At 33.3% G+C, this 20,248-nt stretch overlaps 1 protein-coding gene across 2 annotated transcripts in view; it reads right to left on the minus strand.

The window, feature by feature from the left end:
* The window catches only part of LOC149069269 (uncharacterized), a 26,330-nt gene continuing 6,082 nt past the window's right edge, over positions 1-20,248 (minus strand). For both annotated transcript variants that reach the window (XM_089251230.1, XM_089251229.1), the window contains exons 4-11: positions 18,350-18,533; positions 13,814-16,486; positions 11,668-11,882; positions 8,747-9,025; positions 8,257-8,373; positions 7,123-7,248; positions 6,740-6,885; positions 1-4,906 (exon numbers count right to left, since the gene is read on the minus strand). In XM_089251230.1, coding sequence (XP_089107356.1) covers positions 4,813-4,906; positions 6,740-6,885; positions 7,123-7,248; positions 8,257-8,373; positions 8,747-9,025; positions 11,668-11,882; positions 13,814-16,486; positions 18,350-18,533 — 3,834 coding nt within the window. In that variant the 3' untranslated portion in view covers positions 1-4,812. The remainder of the gene's footprint in view (positions 4,907-6,739; positions 6,886-7,122; positions 7,249-8,256; positions 8,374-8,746; positions 9,026-11,667; positions 11,883-13,813; positions 16,487-18,349; positions 18,534-20,248) is intronic.

Consider the following 20,248-nt stretch of genomic DNA (forward strand, 5'->3'; position numbering starts at 1 on the left):
AGAAGTGTCGAGATATTTTTATTAAGACCAAATAGAAAGATTGCATCTTTTATAACATATAATTATACAAAATATATCTTTTTTTCCCCAAGAATGAAACATATAATACAACTTGTTTGCTCTAGAATAATTTGGAAGTGTTTGTTCAGTTTCAGCTCATCATACATTCATCGGTTTTCTCACTATATGTATAAAATGGAGGTCAAACACAAAACAACTATAGCACCATCACTAGTGTCAAGTATTTGATGATAGGAACTAGTATCAAAATAACAATGATGGTATAGTTGCACTTCTGACAACATGCTGCAACTGAGGTTAGAGTCATTCGATGTCATGCATTTAACATTGCTATAGAAACGCTGAGATGGCATTTACAAGCCACGTGGATATATATATTACATGAAAGCCAAGGTTAAATATGTGATAAAACAACAATAGAAAGAATGTCAAATCTTTTGAATTACCGTACAGCATGACAGCGATTGGAAATAGCTTAAGTACGAGATCAAATTAAGTTCATAGTGAAGCCCCAGTTATCTAAATTGGCTTGGATCAAATCAAATAACCAATGGAAAAGGATCTTGTGAAAATACATCAATAAAAATTTAAATTAGAAGGTTGGTACCAATTGTTGGCTACAGAATATGGGTCTTACCTGAAGCTCTATCAAGTTACCATTAGCAGGTTTTTTTTAGGACGGGTGGGAGAGAAGAAATGGTGCAAAGAATAAATAACAAAGGCCTGTAACAAATAACTGTATTCAAATTTTTTTGGCATGAGAGCCAAGTCACCTTATTTTAATTGTATCTTACTGTATATACAGGTAGAGCCGTCATTTCAACTTTTTACGGAGGTGGGGGGGGGGGAGACACAGGCGGCAAAGAACATGTACTCAATGTATGTGTATATATATACCATTTTTAGTGTTTTCAAAAGCCGGGGGCAACGCCCCCCCCCCAAATGACGGGCCTGTATACAGGGTGCATAGATAACAGAGCATATGGCAATTCACTGGCGAACCATTGATGCTAAAGGCACACTTCCAATTAGAAAAAATATATAAATAACGTATAGCACTCAGATATTTCATTCATGTTGCAAGGGGTTGTATAGTTATTAAAATAAAAATGCAAACTTTTATACAGACACCCTGTGCTCAAGACCGCAATTACAAAGTTGTTGCCCTGTCACTTTTGATGCCAAAAAAAAAAAATCCATGTTTCTGAGTGCAATATTTGCAGATATATTTGAATTTGAAAACTGGAGGAAAGCTGGAGAAAAAACAGCACCAAATACAGCTAAGACTCATCCACATTTAACAGTTTTTTTCAACTTTCCTCCATTTTTCAAATTTGAATATCTAGGCGAATATTGCACTTGGAAATGTGGAAATTTTTTGTGGCATCAGGAGTGACAGGGCAACAACTTTGCAATTGTGTTCTTGAGCACAGGGTGTCCATATAAAAAGTTAACCTTTTTATTTCAATAACGATGCAATCCCTTGCAACATGAATGGCATATCTGAGAGTACTACACACTATTTGGATACTTTTTAATTGGAAGTATGCCTCTAGGTTCAACGATTCACCAGTAAAATGCCATAGGCCCTGTTAACTATACACCCTGTATATTCTCAATGGTTGAAAAAATCATTCTCTCACAAACATACTTATATGCAGGTTAAAACTCAAAATTAACTAAAAAATAACAATATATAATTCAGTGGTTCCCAACCCAATGTCTGCCAGGTTTTACTTTGGCATCCCGGAAAGATAAACAAGTTTTGATGTGTATAGCAATCATATTACAATTAATGCAATAGCTGTTTCCAACAAATTTGGGTATTTACACCCCTGCTGCTCTCATGACAAACTAATTTGTCCTTAGGCATATAAGCATTAGGAACCACTGCTATAACTTATAGGAACCTTTTTTTTAAAGCCTATAAAATGTACTCAATTTATCTTCTGACAATTATCTTCAATGACACCAAGATATACATACTAAGCTTGATAAACTTTATCACTCTCTCATTTGATATATTTTGATACATATAAATTTTTTTTAGTCTTCTAAAGGCACTGCTTGGGAAGACGCAGAAAAATATTACACAAGCACAATAATTTGAAAAAAAAAAAACATCTAATTTGCACAAATTTATGAAAGACTAAAAAAATGTAGGAATAAAATAACAATAGATATGACTAGAAAATGGAAAATACGATAGCAAAAAGCTGGAAAATTTCAAAAGAATAGCCTTCATAATGGGAAAATGGAAAACACATAAAAATATAATTCTTTCAAGCACTCAGTTCCGACTAGAGATTTTTCATAAAAATTACAATATTCTAAATACTTTGTCAAGAAGTGAACATTTGAATCATCTGATCATTTTTGTTGCACTGAATTCATTTTATGCTCACAAAGCACTAATTAGATAAGACATTTATAATTCACAGCAGTTTTTAAATGGCTAAAATTTCCATGCCTCATTCAGAGGCTGTGAGGACTTTTTACTATAACAATATGCATGTAAAGTCATTGTCGCATCATCCGCCTCCACAAGTTTAAGACCAGACTCATCCCTGGCAGGTCATTATAAAAAACATGAAAAACCAATACGACCATCGTCATCAAAGACAGGGACAAGTTGGGAAAAATATCCACAATTCAAGAAAATATTAACAATAGTTTTACAAGTTCAAGACACCCGAGAATATTCCCAAGTACGTAAGGGGATGTATTATGTACTTCGGTTACTACGGTCATAAATGTTATGTGATCATGATTATTGTAATTAACACTTTGAATACATGCTGCAAGAATAAATAATAACGTTGTTTTCAATATAAATAATAAAACATGAATAAAAGCTACAAGAATGAAAATACAGTGTGATTTGTTCCACTACTGAGAAATGGTGTTATCAAGCACGTATGTGACCAGTTAGTAAAAATGGCAATTCTTGCAGTAAAGAAGGCATTCAAGTCATCTTGAATTGAGCAAAATGGAATCTGTAATAGTTGTGCAACAACATTTTTAAACCAATTGTAGAAGGGAATTTCCACTGATGGCATGCAACTGTAGAATCAACCAAAGACAGCAAAATACCAAATGCCACCTGGCAGTAGAGTGATTAGCGTGGTAGTTGTGCTAGCCTTCGGTTGTGCAGGTCTGAGCTCAAATCCAGGTTTGGGCATAAATGTCTATATATATATACTAACACTAACAAATTCCCTGGACGAATCATACAGATCTCTTGGGAAAACGTGAAGATCATATTATAATTTTAAAAAATATATATGGACTAATATCCATAAAAGAGCCTCCTATGAGTTTTCTTGTGAAAAAAAAAAAGACAGCAGCAAATGACTATAGCATTTTGACTGACAAGTCATGGGAAACACACTCTATCGCCTATAGCAGTTCCTCAAGTTGCTGGACACAAACCACACATCTACCTTAATGATTACAGTAATAGCCAGTGTTTTGTTACTGTTTTACAGCATCTAGAAACTTTATACTCCTTTTTTAATCAGCCTGTATAATGTACATACAATCTTTGCTTCAGCACAGGTTGAAAATTGTATTGAACAGAAGAAAGATAGGGAAAAAAAAACAAGAACTTTTGTTCAATAGGGTTACAATGGAGTTTTGCAATAGGAAACGAGGTAAAGAAAACAAGATAGTTGGAATGAGTTTCTTCCTCTGGCGTTTGGACGAGACATTTTGCCAGTGATCAATAGAGTTAAATTAGGTTTTATGTCTAAATAAATGGATCATTTTCTACCTAGTAATAAAGGGACACCATTCTTAGGTTAATCTGCTTACGGATGCCAATGAATTAGCATATAATTGCTTATTTGTATTTAAAGGAATTTTTTGTATGTATATTGATTTTTGATGTTACTCCGATATAAAAAAGTAATTTATATGCACATCTACAAGATAGGCTATATTTTAAAGTCAAAACTAATGGTTTTAGAATAAGAAATAAAGTTTTGAAAACAAACTATAATAATATACATGTATATGGACAGTATCATAGTGGTAGAGTTCCAGCCTACTACTGTAAAGGAGATAATAGGGCTCACAGGTTTATATCGGAAAAGAAACTGTTTTTACAAACCTGAGATGATTTTTCCCCCAGGGAATATGATGGCATACATGAATAAATGTTATGTACAGCAAGGGAAGATATAAAAATCTTTCATTTAAACTATTTTCACACAAGTACAAATATGTTTAAAGGCATTTGTATTCTTTTTGAATCGCTTTCCAGAGATTAAAAAAAAAACAAATTGAAACAATAAAATATGTTCACAGCTTATACGAAAGCAAGGAATGCTTGACATGCATAATTTTTCTTTCAAAAAGGTGGGGAATTTCGCTTTACATAAAAACTTAAACAAAATATTATTCTAAATATTCATCAAGTATAGTTAAAGCAATAATAATATTAAGGTCTGCCAAAAGCATACTTCAAAAACAATAATAGAGATAACATTTTTATTTTTTAGGATGGAAACATCATCCATAAATACTTTGCAACATGTACATAATAGAAATCAGTCAACAGAACAGAAAAATAAAATTTTGGTCCAATGTGGGACGATACCAAAATAAAATACAGAAATCGAGAAAAAACAATCTCATCCAATATGTATATACGGATATATACTGATGCTTTCCCATTCCACATTTCACGTTTTAACTTTCACCTTAAAGTTTAAACAACAGAAATAGGAAGGAAAAGTTATTCTTCAACAAGTACTCAAAAGTCCTGGCAAAATGTTCCATCGTGTCTTATCACATATTTTCATCATTATCACAAAGATGTTCTTGTAAAATGGCCATTTCTTTCTTTAATGAGCTCAAACAAGCTTGTAGATGACTCAAAGGCCTTGAAAATGTAACAAAAATGTATGAGCTAAAGTAACATTGCATTTTATTCCATAAACAAAGCAAAGATGACAGCTCTGGTTATATTTGATAAGATACATAATGAAATTCTACTTTTTGAAGAAAAAAAAGCTCACCGTGATATGATTTTATATCACACTTTTCTCTTTTCGTTTTCTTAGTTGATTAAATACAGTTAATGGCAGAAAATAAAAACAGTACATAGCAGTGCCACTGTAGTGGTAGAATGGTCATAGTGATGGACTCGCATCACAAGGTCCTGGGTTCAAACTCAACTGTCGCCACAGTGGTGGTTGGCTGAAGTTGGTTTTCTGTGGCTTCCAACTTCAAGGCATGAATGCGAGAAAAAGTCTCGCCACAGACAGCAACAGACATACAAACAGTACAAATGTAATTTAATCGATTTTGAGGTGTGAAGTGAGTGATGTGTTATGACACATCACTCACTTCACTTCCGAAATACAGATGGCAGCACTGAAAAATCAAAAACAACACTACATAAGCACTCAGACTGTTAGGCACACAGTTACACTTCCGACACAACTCACTAGGTAGTAAATGGCCCATAGATGGTGATAGACCGGAGTTGTGCTCGGTTTGAAAGAAAAAAAGGTACATTGCAGTGTATCCCAACCTTTTTTATATTGCTGGCACCTAAAGGGATTAATTCACTGTGGTTTCTGCACAGAATCCAACATGGCTCCCACAGAGACCTGGGACTAATCATGCCTAACATTATAAAATTTACATTCACCCAATGTGCCATCTAGAGAAAGAGAGCAGTCCATCCTTGTGTAAGGTGTTGTGAGTGTGAGATGAGATAGCCCCCCCCCCCCCACAAAAGAAAATGTCCATGATAAGAGGTACAAACACTGTCGTCATTTGCCTATGATTTGCAATAAATGGCAGACACTTATGATTGTGTTAAATTTTATTCAAGAGCCTGGGAACCGGTCAGTAATAAATATCCTAAGAGCAACATTACAAGAAGTTCGGTGAAGTTTAACTATCCTGTGGACCCCTTTTAAGTACTCACAGACTTCCAGAGTGTCTGAAGGTTGAAAAACTGATATATGGGCATAAACGGATACAGGCTCCTCTGGGAGGCGTGGGTAGATTTATATCATCACCCTCCTGCCTACATCAACAAAACTTTTTATACTGAATAACAGGGGCAGCTAAGCAAAAATTGCCCCACTCTGAATTTGCTTATGATTAAACGCTCCACAGTAAAACTTGTTACTGTATGTTTTGAACACACGTCAAAATGGCATTATTCACATAGGAAACCGAGACCAGAAATGGCAGTCTGTAAGAAGTTGTTTATGTGTCATGGCTCATGGTTGGTGAATGGTATTTAGTTTCCTCAGAGAACTTTCAAAGCTATGGTATACAAAATGCTCTGAAATAAACCTCATGGCAGGAATTGCCATTGCAGCTGTTGGTAATTTACCAAACATTATGTATTTTTAAAATCAATGTATCACCGGTATCATTCATTCATCACTGCTAATAGTGACAATGGAAATTCATGCTAAGAGGCCCATTTAAGAGTATACAACATTTTAAGCAATACACCATCTTTGATGTTTCACAGGAAGAAAGTCAACTATCCACTTGGTTGATGAACAGTACCTCTTTTCTGAATTGAATGACTTTCTTTGGTCATACTTTCCTATGTAATTATAGTTCACTTTGGTGTTTTTTAAACAATCCGACACATTTTGAATGACTTTGACAATCGAAGGAAGTTTTTTGAGTGGTTAGTACAAGTATCTTTAAGTAAAAAAATAAATAAATAAAAAGGTTGTACCTGCTTTCTGAAGGCTGAAAACTTCTCTGAAGTAAGCTATTTACATATGATTCATCAAAACCCGAGATTTCATCCGAGTCTAAATTTGAAAGCACTTTATCTGAAAGAGCTGCGTTACCTTCTGAGCCAGGAATAATTTTGGGAGACTGAAAGGGCAAAGATTAAAAAGAAATTAATTTTGTAAAATATGTTTTTAAGCAACTGTCATTCCATTAATGTAATGTAAAAGTTGATGCAAGAGTAAATAGCATATTTAAATAATACATGCATGTTATTAACATGTTGGACATGAGCTACTCATTCAACATAAGCAATCAACTTACATTTTATACTACAAGTATTCAAACAGATGCAATTTTGTATAGAGATGGTGACACACTTACTTTAGAGTTTCGAATTTTGGATCCCAATACTTTTCGTAGCTGCGCAAATTGGGATTGATACCTGAACTTTTCCTTCCTAATATTATCAAGCTCAGACTTGTATGTTCGTAATTCATCCTGTAGGCTCTGCAAAAAAATTTAATTCTTTCATCATAGCAGAATTATCCACTCTATTCAATCCTGAATGAAGAACATCTAATTATTTTAAAAGATTTACTTGATAAGAACCTCCTCAAGAAAACTGCATGTAACTCAAATGGTTCATTTAAAATAATCAATATCTATGATAATCATTTTTTTTTTGCAAAGATATATAAGGTGGTGCAAAAGATGTTGAACTTCAAGGATAGGTTGAGAATAAAAAAGTAAGCCATTTTAACAGTCTGCAAACGTCACGATAGGATCCAACACATCCACAAGAAGCGAATAGAAGACACTGTGTGCTGGGAGAGTTAGCATCATTCAAGGAAAGGAAAGACATCAGAATTAAGCTGCAGTCATAGAATCACACACAGATGGCAGATTTACATTTAATTTTGGAATAGCAAATCAATATGGCAGAATACAAATGACAAGGTAAAAAAAAAAATCATGACCACTATTATCATCTGATTTTTTCCATGTTGATTTCTTTCTTTTTGTGTTACCACAAAAGTTCTGTATTTTGTATCTACATAAGTCACCACTTCTGATGATTTCATTGCAAAGAATTGTTAAGGAAGTATCATAAATATCACAAAAAGAAGATCTATCATTTCTGGAAGCCTTTACTAATCGATGAGTCAATGTTGTGATGCATTCATTGCTGTGGATGATAGGAAGTTAGGTAATAATGAAAATAAAAGAATAGAAATTGCCCTGTGACACATAACTGAAAGTACTTGGGAAATGAAATATATAAATGAAAAAATAATAGCATTATTTCACTACATCTTTGGAAAAGACCTCTGAAATTTGTCATAAATTTCAGAGGTAACTAAGTAACATTATAATCATTCACTAGGTCACAATGAATGATTTAATGTACAAACATATTTTCTTTGATCTATGTTTGAGCAGTAAATTGAGACTGTGAAATAACTTACAAACACTAAAAATAAAATGTATTTTAAAAAAATAGCTTGTTGAACTTACCTGAGCAGCTTTTTTGAGGTCAGAAATTTGTGATTTGTACCTTTCCTCTAAACAAGTTTCTTTTTCTTTCAAAGCAGCGATTTCATTATTTTTTTCTTTTAGATGCCAACTTAGTGACTGAAAAAAAAGAGAAAAAACAGCATTAGGAATTGTGTAATTTCTATAAAAAATTCCAAAAGTGAAAAAGGCTCATTTATATACAATGAACTAAGCCATTACAAAGCTATGATATATACAAGATTATTTTTATAAAAAAGAAAGCTTAGATTCATTCCATTTAAATTTATGATCCATGCTATTGCATAAATTTTGCGCATTTTTTATACATTTAGCCTCTGAAAATTTATATAAAATAAAAATGACATATGTTCTATTTGTTTCATATAAAATCTTTCTCTCTCTACTTCATCCCCTTCCTATAAAATTTGTGTTCTGAACAAATTCTAGAGGCAAACATTTAGAGGGAAAAAATATGTGTATTGAAAATTACCTTTATTTGTTCAGCTAAAGCTGGATCTCTTGCTAGCATTTCTTGAAGCTCTTTTTTGAGAGTTTCAACTTCTGCTCTGTAGAAATGAATCTCTGTTCTCAGTTGTTCAACTTCTGCTCTTTGCTTCAACTCATTTTGAATTTTCTGATCTATTTCAAGCTGTAAAGATGTGATCTCAGCTTTTCGTGCATCTGCTATTTGGTTGGCTTGATCAAGTGCTGATTTCAGGGTATTCAATTGTCGATTGAGATTAGAAGTCGATCTTTTCTCTTCAAACACCTAAGAATGGCAAAAATATTTAACACAATTATTCTTTTTCTTCAATATGGTAATGATTAGTCACATTTCTACATATCTTAATGATGATACATATACTTGATGCTCTTTGGTGCAGATACATGAATGATTGCAATATTTGATAAAACTTTTAATACACTGCAGCAAAAAATCATCAAGCTGCACATGATTAATGATATGATAGTGTGTCTCAAAATTTTACATAATGCACTTTTCTTAAAATAACAAATACAAGGCCACAACAGGCAAAATGCCTAATGAGGTGGCTGAGAAAAAGATGGCCATAACAAATATGGGTGCCAAGAAAAATACAGCGAGTAAAATTAAAACCTTTTAATGGATAATACCTGAAGCATTTATAGAAAAAGAAATTTCTATGAAAGAACATCTAGAATATTTATAGTACCAAAAACACAAAAAATAGGTGTCTCAAAAGTTTAGAGAAAATTCAGATTTACAAAATTACAGGCTATTAATAGCTAATAGACTTCTCATTTTTTTTCCAACAACCTCCAATGCATTAACCTCCGTGGATCTAATTCAATTCTGTAGGGTTTCAACATCAAACTATACTGTGCTTCCTCGATAGAGCTCTTCAAGTTATCAACAGTCGAATACTGTATTTAATTTGCAAACACATTTATCGAAAGTATGCCCCATATATTCCTAATAGGATTCAAGTCAGGACTCATCGATGGCCAGTTTAAAACTGATAGATTTTCGTGATTAAAGAGCTTTTTTGTGGCAGGAGATCTTTGAATACACACGTTATAATGTTAAAATGTCAAGTTTGGTTCTCCTAAATCTTTTTTCCAATCAGTAGCAAATTGTTCTCGAGTATCTCCTTTAAGCATCAGAGAGTTCTGACGAACAATTTCAAAAGTTAAGGAAACCTGACCATTACAGGCAAATGCTGCCCTTATCATTATTGAAGCTCCACCTTTTCGTCTGCTGAAAAAATCTGTCTAGGATATACAAGTTTATATATATATATATATACTATATATTTTGCACCACTAAATATGATGATAAGCTATTTGACTCCATAAAACATATGATTTCGTGCCCATTTCCAGTCTCTCTTATCCACCATTCTTTGGTGTTTCCTTGTGATGGGCGATTTCCTAACCACTCTTTTATGAATCAAATACAAGCTGCTCTGATCTGTTTACAAACTGTATCTGTTAAAATTTTCACTCCAGGGTCTTTCATAATTTCACGCTAAGTCATTTTTTGCACTGAAGCCAATCTTCCAACAGTTTTATTTCTGTGTAAGCTTGTACTGCATTGCCTACCACAACCAGGTTTTGGCTTTTGGGACACACATTGGATCAATACAAGTCAGACACTTCATTTTGACCTGCTCAAAGCAATAGCAATGTCTTTTGCAGCCTTTTTTTTTTTTTTTTGCTTACAAATGATGTACTCGAAGGATTTCATCGTATCAAATATGCAACGACTTCTGCAATTTTTTTAAAATAAAAATAATCCGATAGCTTTCCACTTTTACACTATCACGCTTCTGATATGCTATATAGACGCAATATTCAAATTTGCATACAATTGGAAGTTCTTTTTAAACTTTTGAGACAGCTATTTATCAAAATTTTGAGTTTAAAAAATTCAAAACTTATTTCTTCGACAATGACCAAAGAGTTTTAAGGTTTTTACATACTGATCACAAGCCAAAAAAAAAAAAAATCAAAATTCGAAACGGTATCCATGGCACAGTTAAAAATCTATAGTGTCTAAACTTTTGAGATAGACTATGAAATCCAATTGATTTTGAACCACAGCAAAAATTATTATTACAAAACATACAAAGTATTGCATTGAATTCAAAAAGATTTACGCTGTTTCACATACAGCCCTCCTTATTGTTTTATCTTAATAATACTGTATGAACGCAGGTGTCGAGGAGATATGATCGAAGTGTTCAAAATTTTCAATGGGATGGACCATGAACTTTTAGTACACCGCCAATCGACTGCTTTTACAAGGGGACACCAGTATCGATTGGTGAGGGACAATGCAAGGTTATGGTGCCGAAGGGAATTTTTCTCTAATAGGGTTGTTAATAAATAGAATAGCTTATCCCCGGAGGTAGTAAATTGTAACACAATTGACACGTTTAAAAAGAAATACAATAAACATGTTGGGGTAAATCGAGAAGCTATCCACTCTTAGAATAAGACAACCATAGGTATTCTTTATGGGCGTTGTATAATATTTTATCATGTGTATATATTGTTTACACTTTGTGTTAATTTCATTTTTAATTGGATTGCTGTATTTTTGAAATAAATGACATCCATATCTTTATGGGCATCTTTTTATCAGCCACCACGTTGGGCATTTTGCCTGTTGTGGCGTTGTATTTGTATTTGTAAATTTGCTGATGCTCATAAACTTGGACTTTTATCATGTCTTATGTAAATTTGATCATTTTTTGTCAAATATCTTCTAAGAAAATAAGAAAGTATAAGATTAAATAAATATCAGTAATAAAGGTATAAGATTCACCAAGATTGAAAAATACTTCGATTTGCAATTCAGATGCTTATGGAGTATCTGAAGTGGTAATTGATCATGATTACCTGAAACTGCATGACAAAAAAAATTACCTGTCTTCGTAAGTTTTTCACAATAGTCTTTTCTTTGTTGAGATCTTCTTCCAATCTGCACAATTTACTTTGACTCTGCTGATTAATTTCCTCCAGATGTTCTTCAACCATCTTTAGTTTACATGACAATTTCGATGCAAATGTACCTTTCTCAGTTAATGCAGTCTCTAGCTCTGATATCCGAAGTTTTAATGTGTTGTTGTTGTCTGAAATGGCTGCAATGTAATGGAATTAATTATACTGAGAAAATAAACTTGTGTGCAAATACAAATAAAGTATGATAAATACAAGTTTATCATGCAGAAATTTATTCTTTGACAGTAATTGTACTGGTATACAACTGAATGAGTAAATATACTTTGAAGAAAAAAGTTTGAACCAAAACAGTACAATCAAAATGGTTAAACTGAAATGACAAAAAAAAACAAAAAAAACTGCTGATATGAAAGTTGACTCAACTGTTTCATTTTGACCTGTACTTTTCAAAATAAAAAACTGTTTCACTCTTCTTTTTTTTCACGCATTCTTAGTTTTTCAAAATCAAATTATTTTCCTCTTTTTCCGAATGATGAGTAATCAATTGGAAGTGTGCAGAAAAAATTACTTTAACTTTTATTTCTTTCTCACAATTTATCATTTAGATTCTAAGACTGATTAAAGCATCTCAACTGAATTTGAATAAATGTATACTTACTTATGTGCATAAAAGCATTTATTTGCTATGGAAATTAAAATTTCAAATAAATTTTCAAAACTGAAAATTTTAAATTTTAAAAAAATTTGGATATTCAGCTTTTCGGAAATACACATAAATGTGTAATAATATGTAATAACATAACATAAATTAATAACAATAACAAATTAATAATATGTAACTTCCACAAACACAGAAATTTTGCTATAGAATGGTTTGTAAGTTTAAAGAACTTCAATGTTCTTTACACTTTTTTTTTTAAACAAAGTGACTTTGTTTGAAATTTGACTGCATGTAATATAATTGTGTGTTAAAATAAAACTACAGAAATAAATGTAGACAATTGTACAATAAAATTTGATGTAATCATAATTTTCCTATTTGTAATATTTTAATGAGAATTCTTTCATGGGGGGAAAAAATTGATAATACAGTCTAACCTTGTTAGCGAGTCACCTGGATAGCACATCATGTCTCTTACCAATCATTTGATGACTGTGGTACGACAAAAAGGATCGAACATAAAAATTCAGATTGTCTTCTATATGGCATTGTGTTATTGAACTCCCGATAATATGTCTCCACACTCTGCTTATATATAATGGGGTTACTTTTGTAAAAATTGTTTGTCTTCAACAATTTTCATAAAAATCTGAAACCCTTTACAACGCATACGATAGGCTTATTGGCAATTTTCCAGTCATTTATGACTATGGGAGTCTGATAGGCTTTCAGCCTGGGAGCCCGGCTCTAAGATAGAAGAAGCCCTGCAACAGATGTCCTCTTTTTATGCAAGCCACCCATCCCAATATACTGTAATTGCCAGTCACAGATAATTTAAAATCGTATGCGCTGTTATAAAATTAAACCACCATTTAATTTTGAACTTTTATGAACTTCAGAGGCCATTCTCAGGTAAGCGCATGTCAAGAGAGTTTGCAGACATATTTTAAGATGGCCAAGCGAGTGTTTACTGGCCCAGTAAATACAATTTTTATTCCTGTTAATATATTTTCACGATCTTGAATTATCATTATAGGAGTAGTTTTTAGCATAAAACTATAAAAGTTTACTGCAATCAAAATGGTTATATATTTTGTGAAATTCCACAATTTTGAGATACAAGGGAAAATTAAGGTAAATAAGATGAACTAATGTAATTAACTTGATTTCATAAATTTCCAAGCCTGAATGTGTATATATATATATATATCTGAATAACAAAAGGTTGGCTTTATGTGTGTGAGTGCATCAAAAGTGGCAAGGAAATAGTGAGGTCATGGCTAATACAAAGGGGGGGGGGCATATTTTTTCTCTCTCAAGTGACCCGTTAACAATATTTGACTATACGTCTAACAAATAGCATTCAATAAGATTCATTGTTAAAATAGTTTAATTCACCATTTATCACAATCAGCAACTTTATAACATAAAAACCATTCAGAGAAATACCTGAAATTTTGCCTTTCTCTTTCTCAAGCTGCATGATCACATTTTGATTGGACTCTTGATGAATTCTTTCTTCTTCAAGCCGCCTTCTCAGTTGCTGAACTTCTTTTTGCAATTCTGAACAATTTTCTACATTATTTGTGTTCTCTATTTTGATATTTTCAACATTTTCTTTTATCGAAAGAACAGTTTTATTCTCATTTAACAGCTGCACTTCACTCTTAAGTTCGTCGCATTCTTTCATTTTTTCTTTCAGTTTCTTCAAAAGAAATCTTATGTTAGATCTGTATTTCTTCAATTTGTCCTTTTCAGGTTTCTCATAAATATTTCCATTGTTCTCAAACATTGAATATATCATATCTGTGTTACCCAGGTCATCTCCAACCATTCTTAATGCATTTGGTCCTAATGTTTCGGACAGTAATGAAACTTTACTTTGCATTGCATGGTTTTCTTTCATAAGAGAACCCAACTTGTCTCTCAAAGTATTTTCAGCATTTCTGAATTCTGAAATTTCAGAAATTAGGGTTTCCTTTTCTTTTTCTAATTGCTGAATTGCTTGCTGATAACTATGCAAGTCCTTACTGTACACATCTAGAACATTTTCTATGTCATTTTTTTCTTTTCTAAGATGACCAACTACTTTATCTCTGTCCTGTGCACCGCAAAACATTTGCTGCTCAAAACTTTTTCTTTGCTGCAAAATCTTCTCTTCTGCTCTCGTCAATGCATCTTCTAATGCAAGTTTTTCTTTTGCCAATTGTTCAGTTTTTGATGATTTAGCAACCAAATCAGCTCTCATTTTTTTGAAATTATTTTCTACATGATTCAAGTTTTCTTTGAGAACTTTTATAGATTCGTTAATATTACGTTTTTCTTCGTTAGCAGAAGCAAGAGCCACGTCTGATGCTGTCTTTTCATCTTTCAAAATGGTTATCAAATTCTCAGCTGAAACGAGTGAATTTTCGAGATGCCGAATTTTTGAATTTGAATCTTTTAATGACTGTTCCAGTTGCTGCACATTCAAACCTTTGCTTGTCACAGATTTTTGCAGGAAAGTCAATTGCTTTGCCAGTTCTACTTTTTCTTTTTCTAGGTCAGCAATACTTTTATCTTTCTCCATTACTTCAGATTTAGCAGCATTCAACTGATAGTCTAGGTCTGAAACAGAAAACATCAAATTTGTTAGCTTGGAACGTTCTTCCTCCATTCTTTTAGCTCTTTCTAAGAATGCACTTTCCACACTGCCTTTATCTTTCTGTATTTCTTCGAACATTGCTTCTCTTTCCATCATGTCTGCTTCAATAGTTTCCAGATGTTTCATAAGTATTTCTTTCTCAGTCACGGCTCTGTGTTGCGTTTCACCTAATTGCTGTTTTAAATGAGTGATTTCTGTTTTGGATTTCTCCATAGAGTTGCTCAAAGACACGTGATCAGACTGGAGAGTAATGAGGTCCTGATGTAATTTATTTCTACTTTCCTGGGTTGAACGAAGCTGATCTTGATACCAAGCTTTGGATTTCTGCAAAGTCTCCATTTCATGTCGGACACCCTTCACTTCATTTTCTAATTGCACTTTTCCCTGCAAAAGCACTTGCACCTCAACATGAAGTTCCGCTATCTTTTTTTTAAGACCAGTAATAGAACCTTCTTTTAATTCTGTGTCAACTTTCAGTTCTTCAAACTTCATTCGAGCTTGAGTGTTCATCTGTTCCACTTCTAATAGATCCTCTTTAAGAGCTTTCAACTCCGAATTCTTACATTCCATAGCATTTTGATATTCCTTCAGGACGTTGTCCCATTTTTCTTGCTGCTTCTTTTCAAAATCTAATTCTTTAACTAGTTTTAACTTTTCACTTGCTCCCAATTCACATTTTTTTGTCAATGCTTCAACATCCGCTTGAAGGGATATAACCAAAGCTTTCAAAGTTGTGCATTCTTTCGAGAGATCCATTTCATTTTTTGTTATGCTTTCCAAGCGACCTTCCAAGTTGGCTTTTGCACGTAAAAGTTCAAAATTTTCTATATGTTCTGTTTCTGTTGACTGGTCTTTTTTCGAAACTTCAAAGTTTGGCAAGTTTAGCATACTGACTGACATCTTTGAATTTGGAAGCATGGGAGAAGAGTCACTTCCAATGGGTCCATTGCACACATGCTTACCTTCTGACATACATTTTCTGATTCGAAATACTTCTTCGTCCAACCCACTCACATCCGACATACTAGATTCAGTTTCAAAGTTTTCTGAACATAATGATTCAAGTTCCAAGCGTTCAGAAACACAAGACTCTGTTTCCGAATCTGCCACATAATCTGTATGCTTGGTATACATTGTCTTATCTTTAACAAGTGGGGTACTGACGAAATGTTGATTTGATGGTTTCACCAAACGATGTTTGGACGAGTGCACCAATGGTATGTCTCGTTCTTTTGATGTTCTCTTTGAAGATCTACTACTACTGACACTGCTACAGCTGCTTGTTCGGCTGTGTAAAGTTTTGGAAGACATCACAGAATTCTCAGAACACACAGGCATGTTTGGTTTTGCATAGATGATTGTATTACTATCAAAATTTGAATACAATCTTTGTTGATTAGAACCACTCAGCCTGAGTCTAGTCTTAGCTACAATCTCTGCCACAACATCTGGTGATACTGGCTTTACTTCTCTGCTACCTATGAGGGAGAAATAGTATAAATATATGTTACATTACTGGTTTAAAAAGTTGAAAATGAGCTTAACTAGATTAACCAAAATGTCTAAATTATTCTGACAAATCAATTAAATTCGACCTTTGAAAATTTAACTTATGGTGTGATTACTTTACATGGATTGGTTTGAATTGCCAACAAAAAGTCTCTCTCATAACCCTTTAAATAATCTTGATGATTGGCACATAAGGGGTAAAAACATTTTTCCTCTCAGAATCAGTTTCTTGTTTGTCAGAAAATATATTATGAATCTTGTAAATCAATTTCCATGCAAACATGTTTTGTTTCTCATTAGTTCAGTGGACTTTGTATTCCATGTGAAAAAACATGTATTTACAAAGAAAAATGTTACTATATTATATTCAGTGGTTCTCAAACTCTTTTGTCACCAATGGCTCCTTTGCCAAATTCATAATACATTTGTGGCTCCCCAAGATAGTTTAGTAGATATTTTCACTTATAAAAGATCACTTCAAATCATAAATAGGCAAACAAATTAATGCACATGATAAACAATGTAAGTAAAGCCAAAATATGAAGAGAACAACGGCTAGATGTGTTTCAGAACTGAAAAATGGAAAGATGTAAAAACTCCATACAGGGGGAGTTACTCGCTGTTCAAGACAAAGAGTCAAAATGAAATGACCAACCCTTTGACGAGGAAAGAAAAGGCTTTTAATGGCAAGAGAAAAAAATTATTGTTGAAACTGTAGCCAGATTTTTGAGAAGGGTGGTGTGCTAGTTAGGTCATTGGTTTGAGCTTATATAGATGTGCAATGATTCATAAAAGTCCAAGTCAAATGGGGAGGGACATTTTTGAATAATTTTGGCTGATTGAAAGTCAAATTTATGGTCAAAGGACCAGCAATGTTGGGCAATGTATGAGCGGTCAAAGTCTTTGTTAGTTACGTATCTTCCATGCTTGTTTAAATAATATTTGAGGGCACGTTTACTTTGACCTATTGGCATGAAATGCTCTAGAGGCCCCAGTTGCTGAGTCGGTCAATGGGATCTTTCAGTTCAGAGAAGCTTAGTTAGCTTCTAAACTAAAAGATCACATCAATCAACTCAACAACTGGGCATCTACAGCATTTCATAATGTTGAGCAACAGGCTGACCCTACAACATGATACTGACATAACATGAAAAAATTCAAGCATTTCCATTTTTAATAAGAAAATGTAAGGCAGATGGCAGCAGAACATGAAACAAGCACAACTCGATAACATAAATGCGTTAGGGCCACTCAAAACATTGTGGCATGTGCCGATTCGTTAGAAATTATGTAGAGGAATGTGTATAAGGTGAATGTATGGTTAAGTAGAAGTAGTAGCATTTTTCATTCAGCTGCTCCTGAAGAAATATAAAGTGAAATCTTGATATAGAGCTACTCTGCGGACAAAGAAAATGTATTGTCATAAAGGGATTATTGTTATATTAAGAGGCAGCAAAGTTTAACATTAGACTAAGGAATTTCAACAAGACTTGAAAAATATCATTGTAGGGGGATTTATCGTTATATTGAGTATCGTTGTAAGATTTCACTGTAAATCAAAGTCTTAACCTCAGAAATGTTTTCAGAGTTTATTTTTTACTGTTCACAAAATTTTTCCCTGTGTGACGTTTATCAAATATTTTACATTTCCCCCAGCTTTCCAAATCGATAAGAATCCTGCATTTGATTATATAAAAAGATACATAAAAACTAAGTTGGCAATGCTTTATCCTTAAATACAATTTGCAGAAAAAGGAACAAAGTTTAAAAAAATCAAGATGCAATTTCATGTGATAAAAATTAAAAACAAAATTTATTAAAAATGGTGTTACCTATGACACTGTGTTGTAAAGCGAGGGCCTCAGATGATGCTGCCATAGACTCAAATGGTGAAGATGGTGTTACTTTTTTCAAAGGACTGGCATCTTCGACAGGTGAAGCAGAAGCATTGGCAAGCCTGGAATACATTTCAGCTGCATACCACTCTGGGTTGTTTTTGTTGATCATTTGTGCAACCTGACAAATAAAAACAGTACTATATATGCATATTGTTCTTGACAATAAAAATTAATCTCAAAAAGGGGGAACTATTTGGATGGGTCTTACAGAATAAACATGTACAGCAGAATTTCAACTATCCAAACAAATCAGTCACGTGTGGGGATTCGAATAATAACAAGCTTCGATAACAATTGACTCCAGCTCATGCTGCATGGGTGCACTATATTTTCAGTCATAGACAGGGATAGATTGGTTAGGCTTCTATGATGGGGAAGATGATGATGTTGTCAATTCATATACAATGGAACTTCGTTACAACAGTACTCGATATATAATGATACTCTAATGTTAAACTGCTGTTGCTCAATCAATATATTGATAAAATCCCTCTACAACAATATTTTTTCTTAGATCCCAGAGTATCATCACATTGAGATTTCAATGTATGCATTATACATTAGATGAGTTGGCTCCATAATTGATAGTGCCCTACAATTGTATCTCCGGCAGTGTTTTCAGTCCACAGGCTGGGTATGACGTATTTATATTGCTCACAAGCCAGAAACTTGCACATAAAAAGTGACTATACGACCCATATTTTATGGGGAAATTTCTGTAATTGTAGGGGAGGGGGGTCTCAATTTTTTTTACAAAATGTTCTTTTTTCCTATTTTTCAACAGTGCTTAATTTTTGATCAATTCATGATTTTCCCTGATTAGTGATTTTTCAGCAATTTTAACAATACGCGACAACTTTACTTGCCTTGACAACTTTTTGGTGATATCAAATTTTATTGAAAGAAATATGGTCAGCTTGAGTTTTATCATGTTGCAAGTATTGATACTTTCCTACTGAAACAACTTTCACAGACCAGATAGGACCCCTTAGCAGACCATATTTTGCCTGGGGCCCAGCGATAAAAAGGTGCCAAATGGTCTCAAAACAACACGAGTGATTTTTTAAAAATATTCTGATAAATGTAACTGCCTTCGGATTGATATCGATTTTTTTTGTCGAGGTACGTTTCAGTTAAAGTTTCGATCAACTGCATTACTTTATGCAAACAAACAATTTGTCACATTGTAGGTGTGGGAGTGGGGGAGGGTCTAGGAAGACCTTACGCATGCAACGATTTTGTTTCCCAGTACTCTGGCTGTAATAATGCGAGGTTGTGTTGGGCTCGTTTGTGCCATTTTCATCATGGATCATTCAAAAAGGAATTGTCTGTTATTTTGTGATTCAAGTGACATTAAATGCAATATATTACCAACTTACAAAGATGTTATGAAGTTCTATGAGTGGAACCGTCATAAGATAAAATGTGATAATGAGACTAATAAAGAACTTCTGTATAAAGAAATAGGGGACATTGTCGTCGCAAAAACTGAAGAAATATGGTCAAGAGCTTTCATTCCTACTGTCCAACATAAACGGCTGAACGTGATGTTGAAGGTGTATCATCTGAAATGCAAAAATCTTTTAAAATAACACCCTAAAATACAGAAGGAATTACACCGTAAATTATTGTTTGATATTTCATCCTGCAAGTGTAAGAACATCGAAGAGTGCATTTGTCCCAAACACAAGGGAAAAAAAACCTGCTAGAAAGAAAAGCTTCCTAATGAACCAACAAACCACTGGAAGAATAGTGATTGGAACTGTAAATATTGTTAAACTGAATAAAATAACGAACACTTTGAAAACAAAAATGCTAAGGCAAAAATTACAG

The sequence above is a fragment of the Pholcus phalangioides genome, unplaced genomic scaffold (assembly GCF_987345545.1).
Source record: "Pholcus phalangioides strain wild (caught in Gottingen) unplaced genomic scaffold, Ppha-v1.0 ptg000024l_1, whole genome shotgun sequence".
Taxonomy (NCBI): Eukaryota; Metazoa; Arthropoda; class Arachnida; order Araneae; family Pholcidae; genus Pholcus; species Pholcus phalangioides.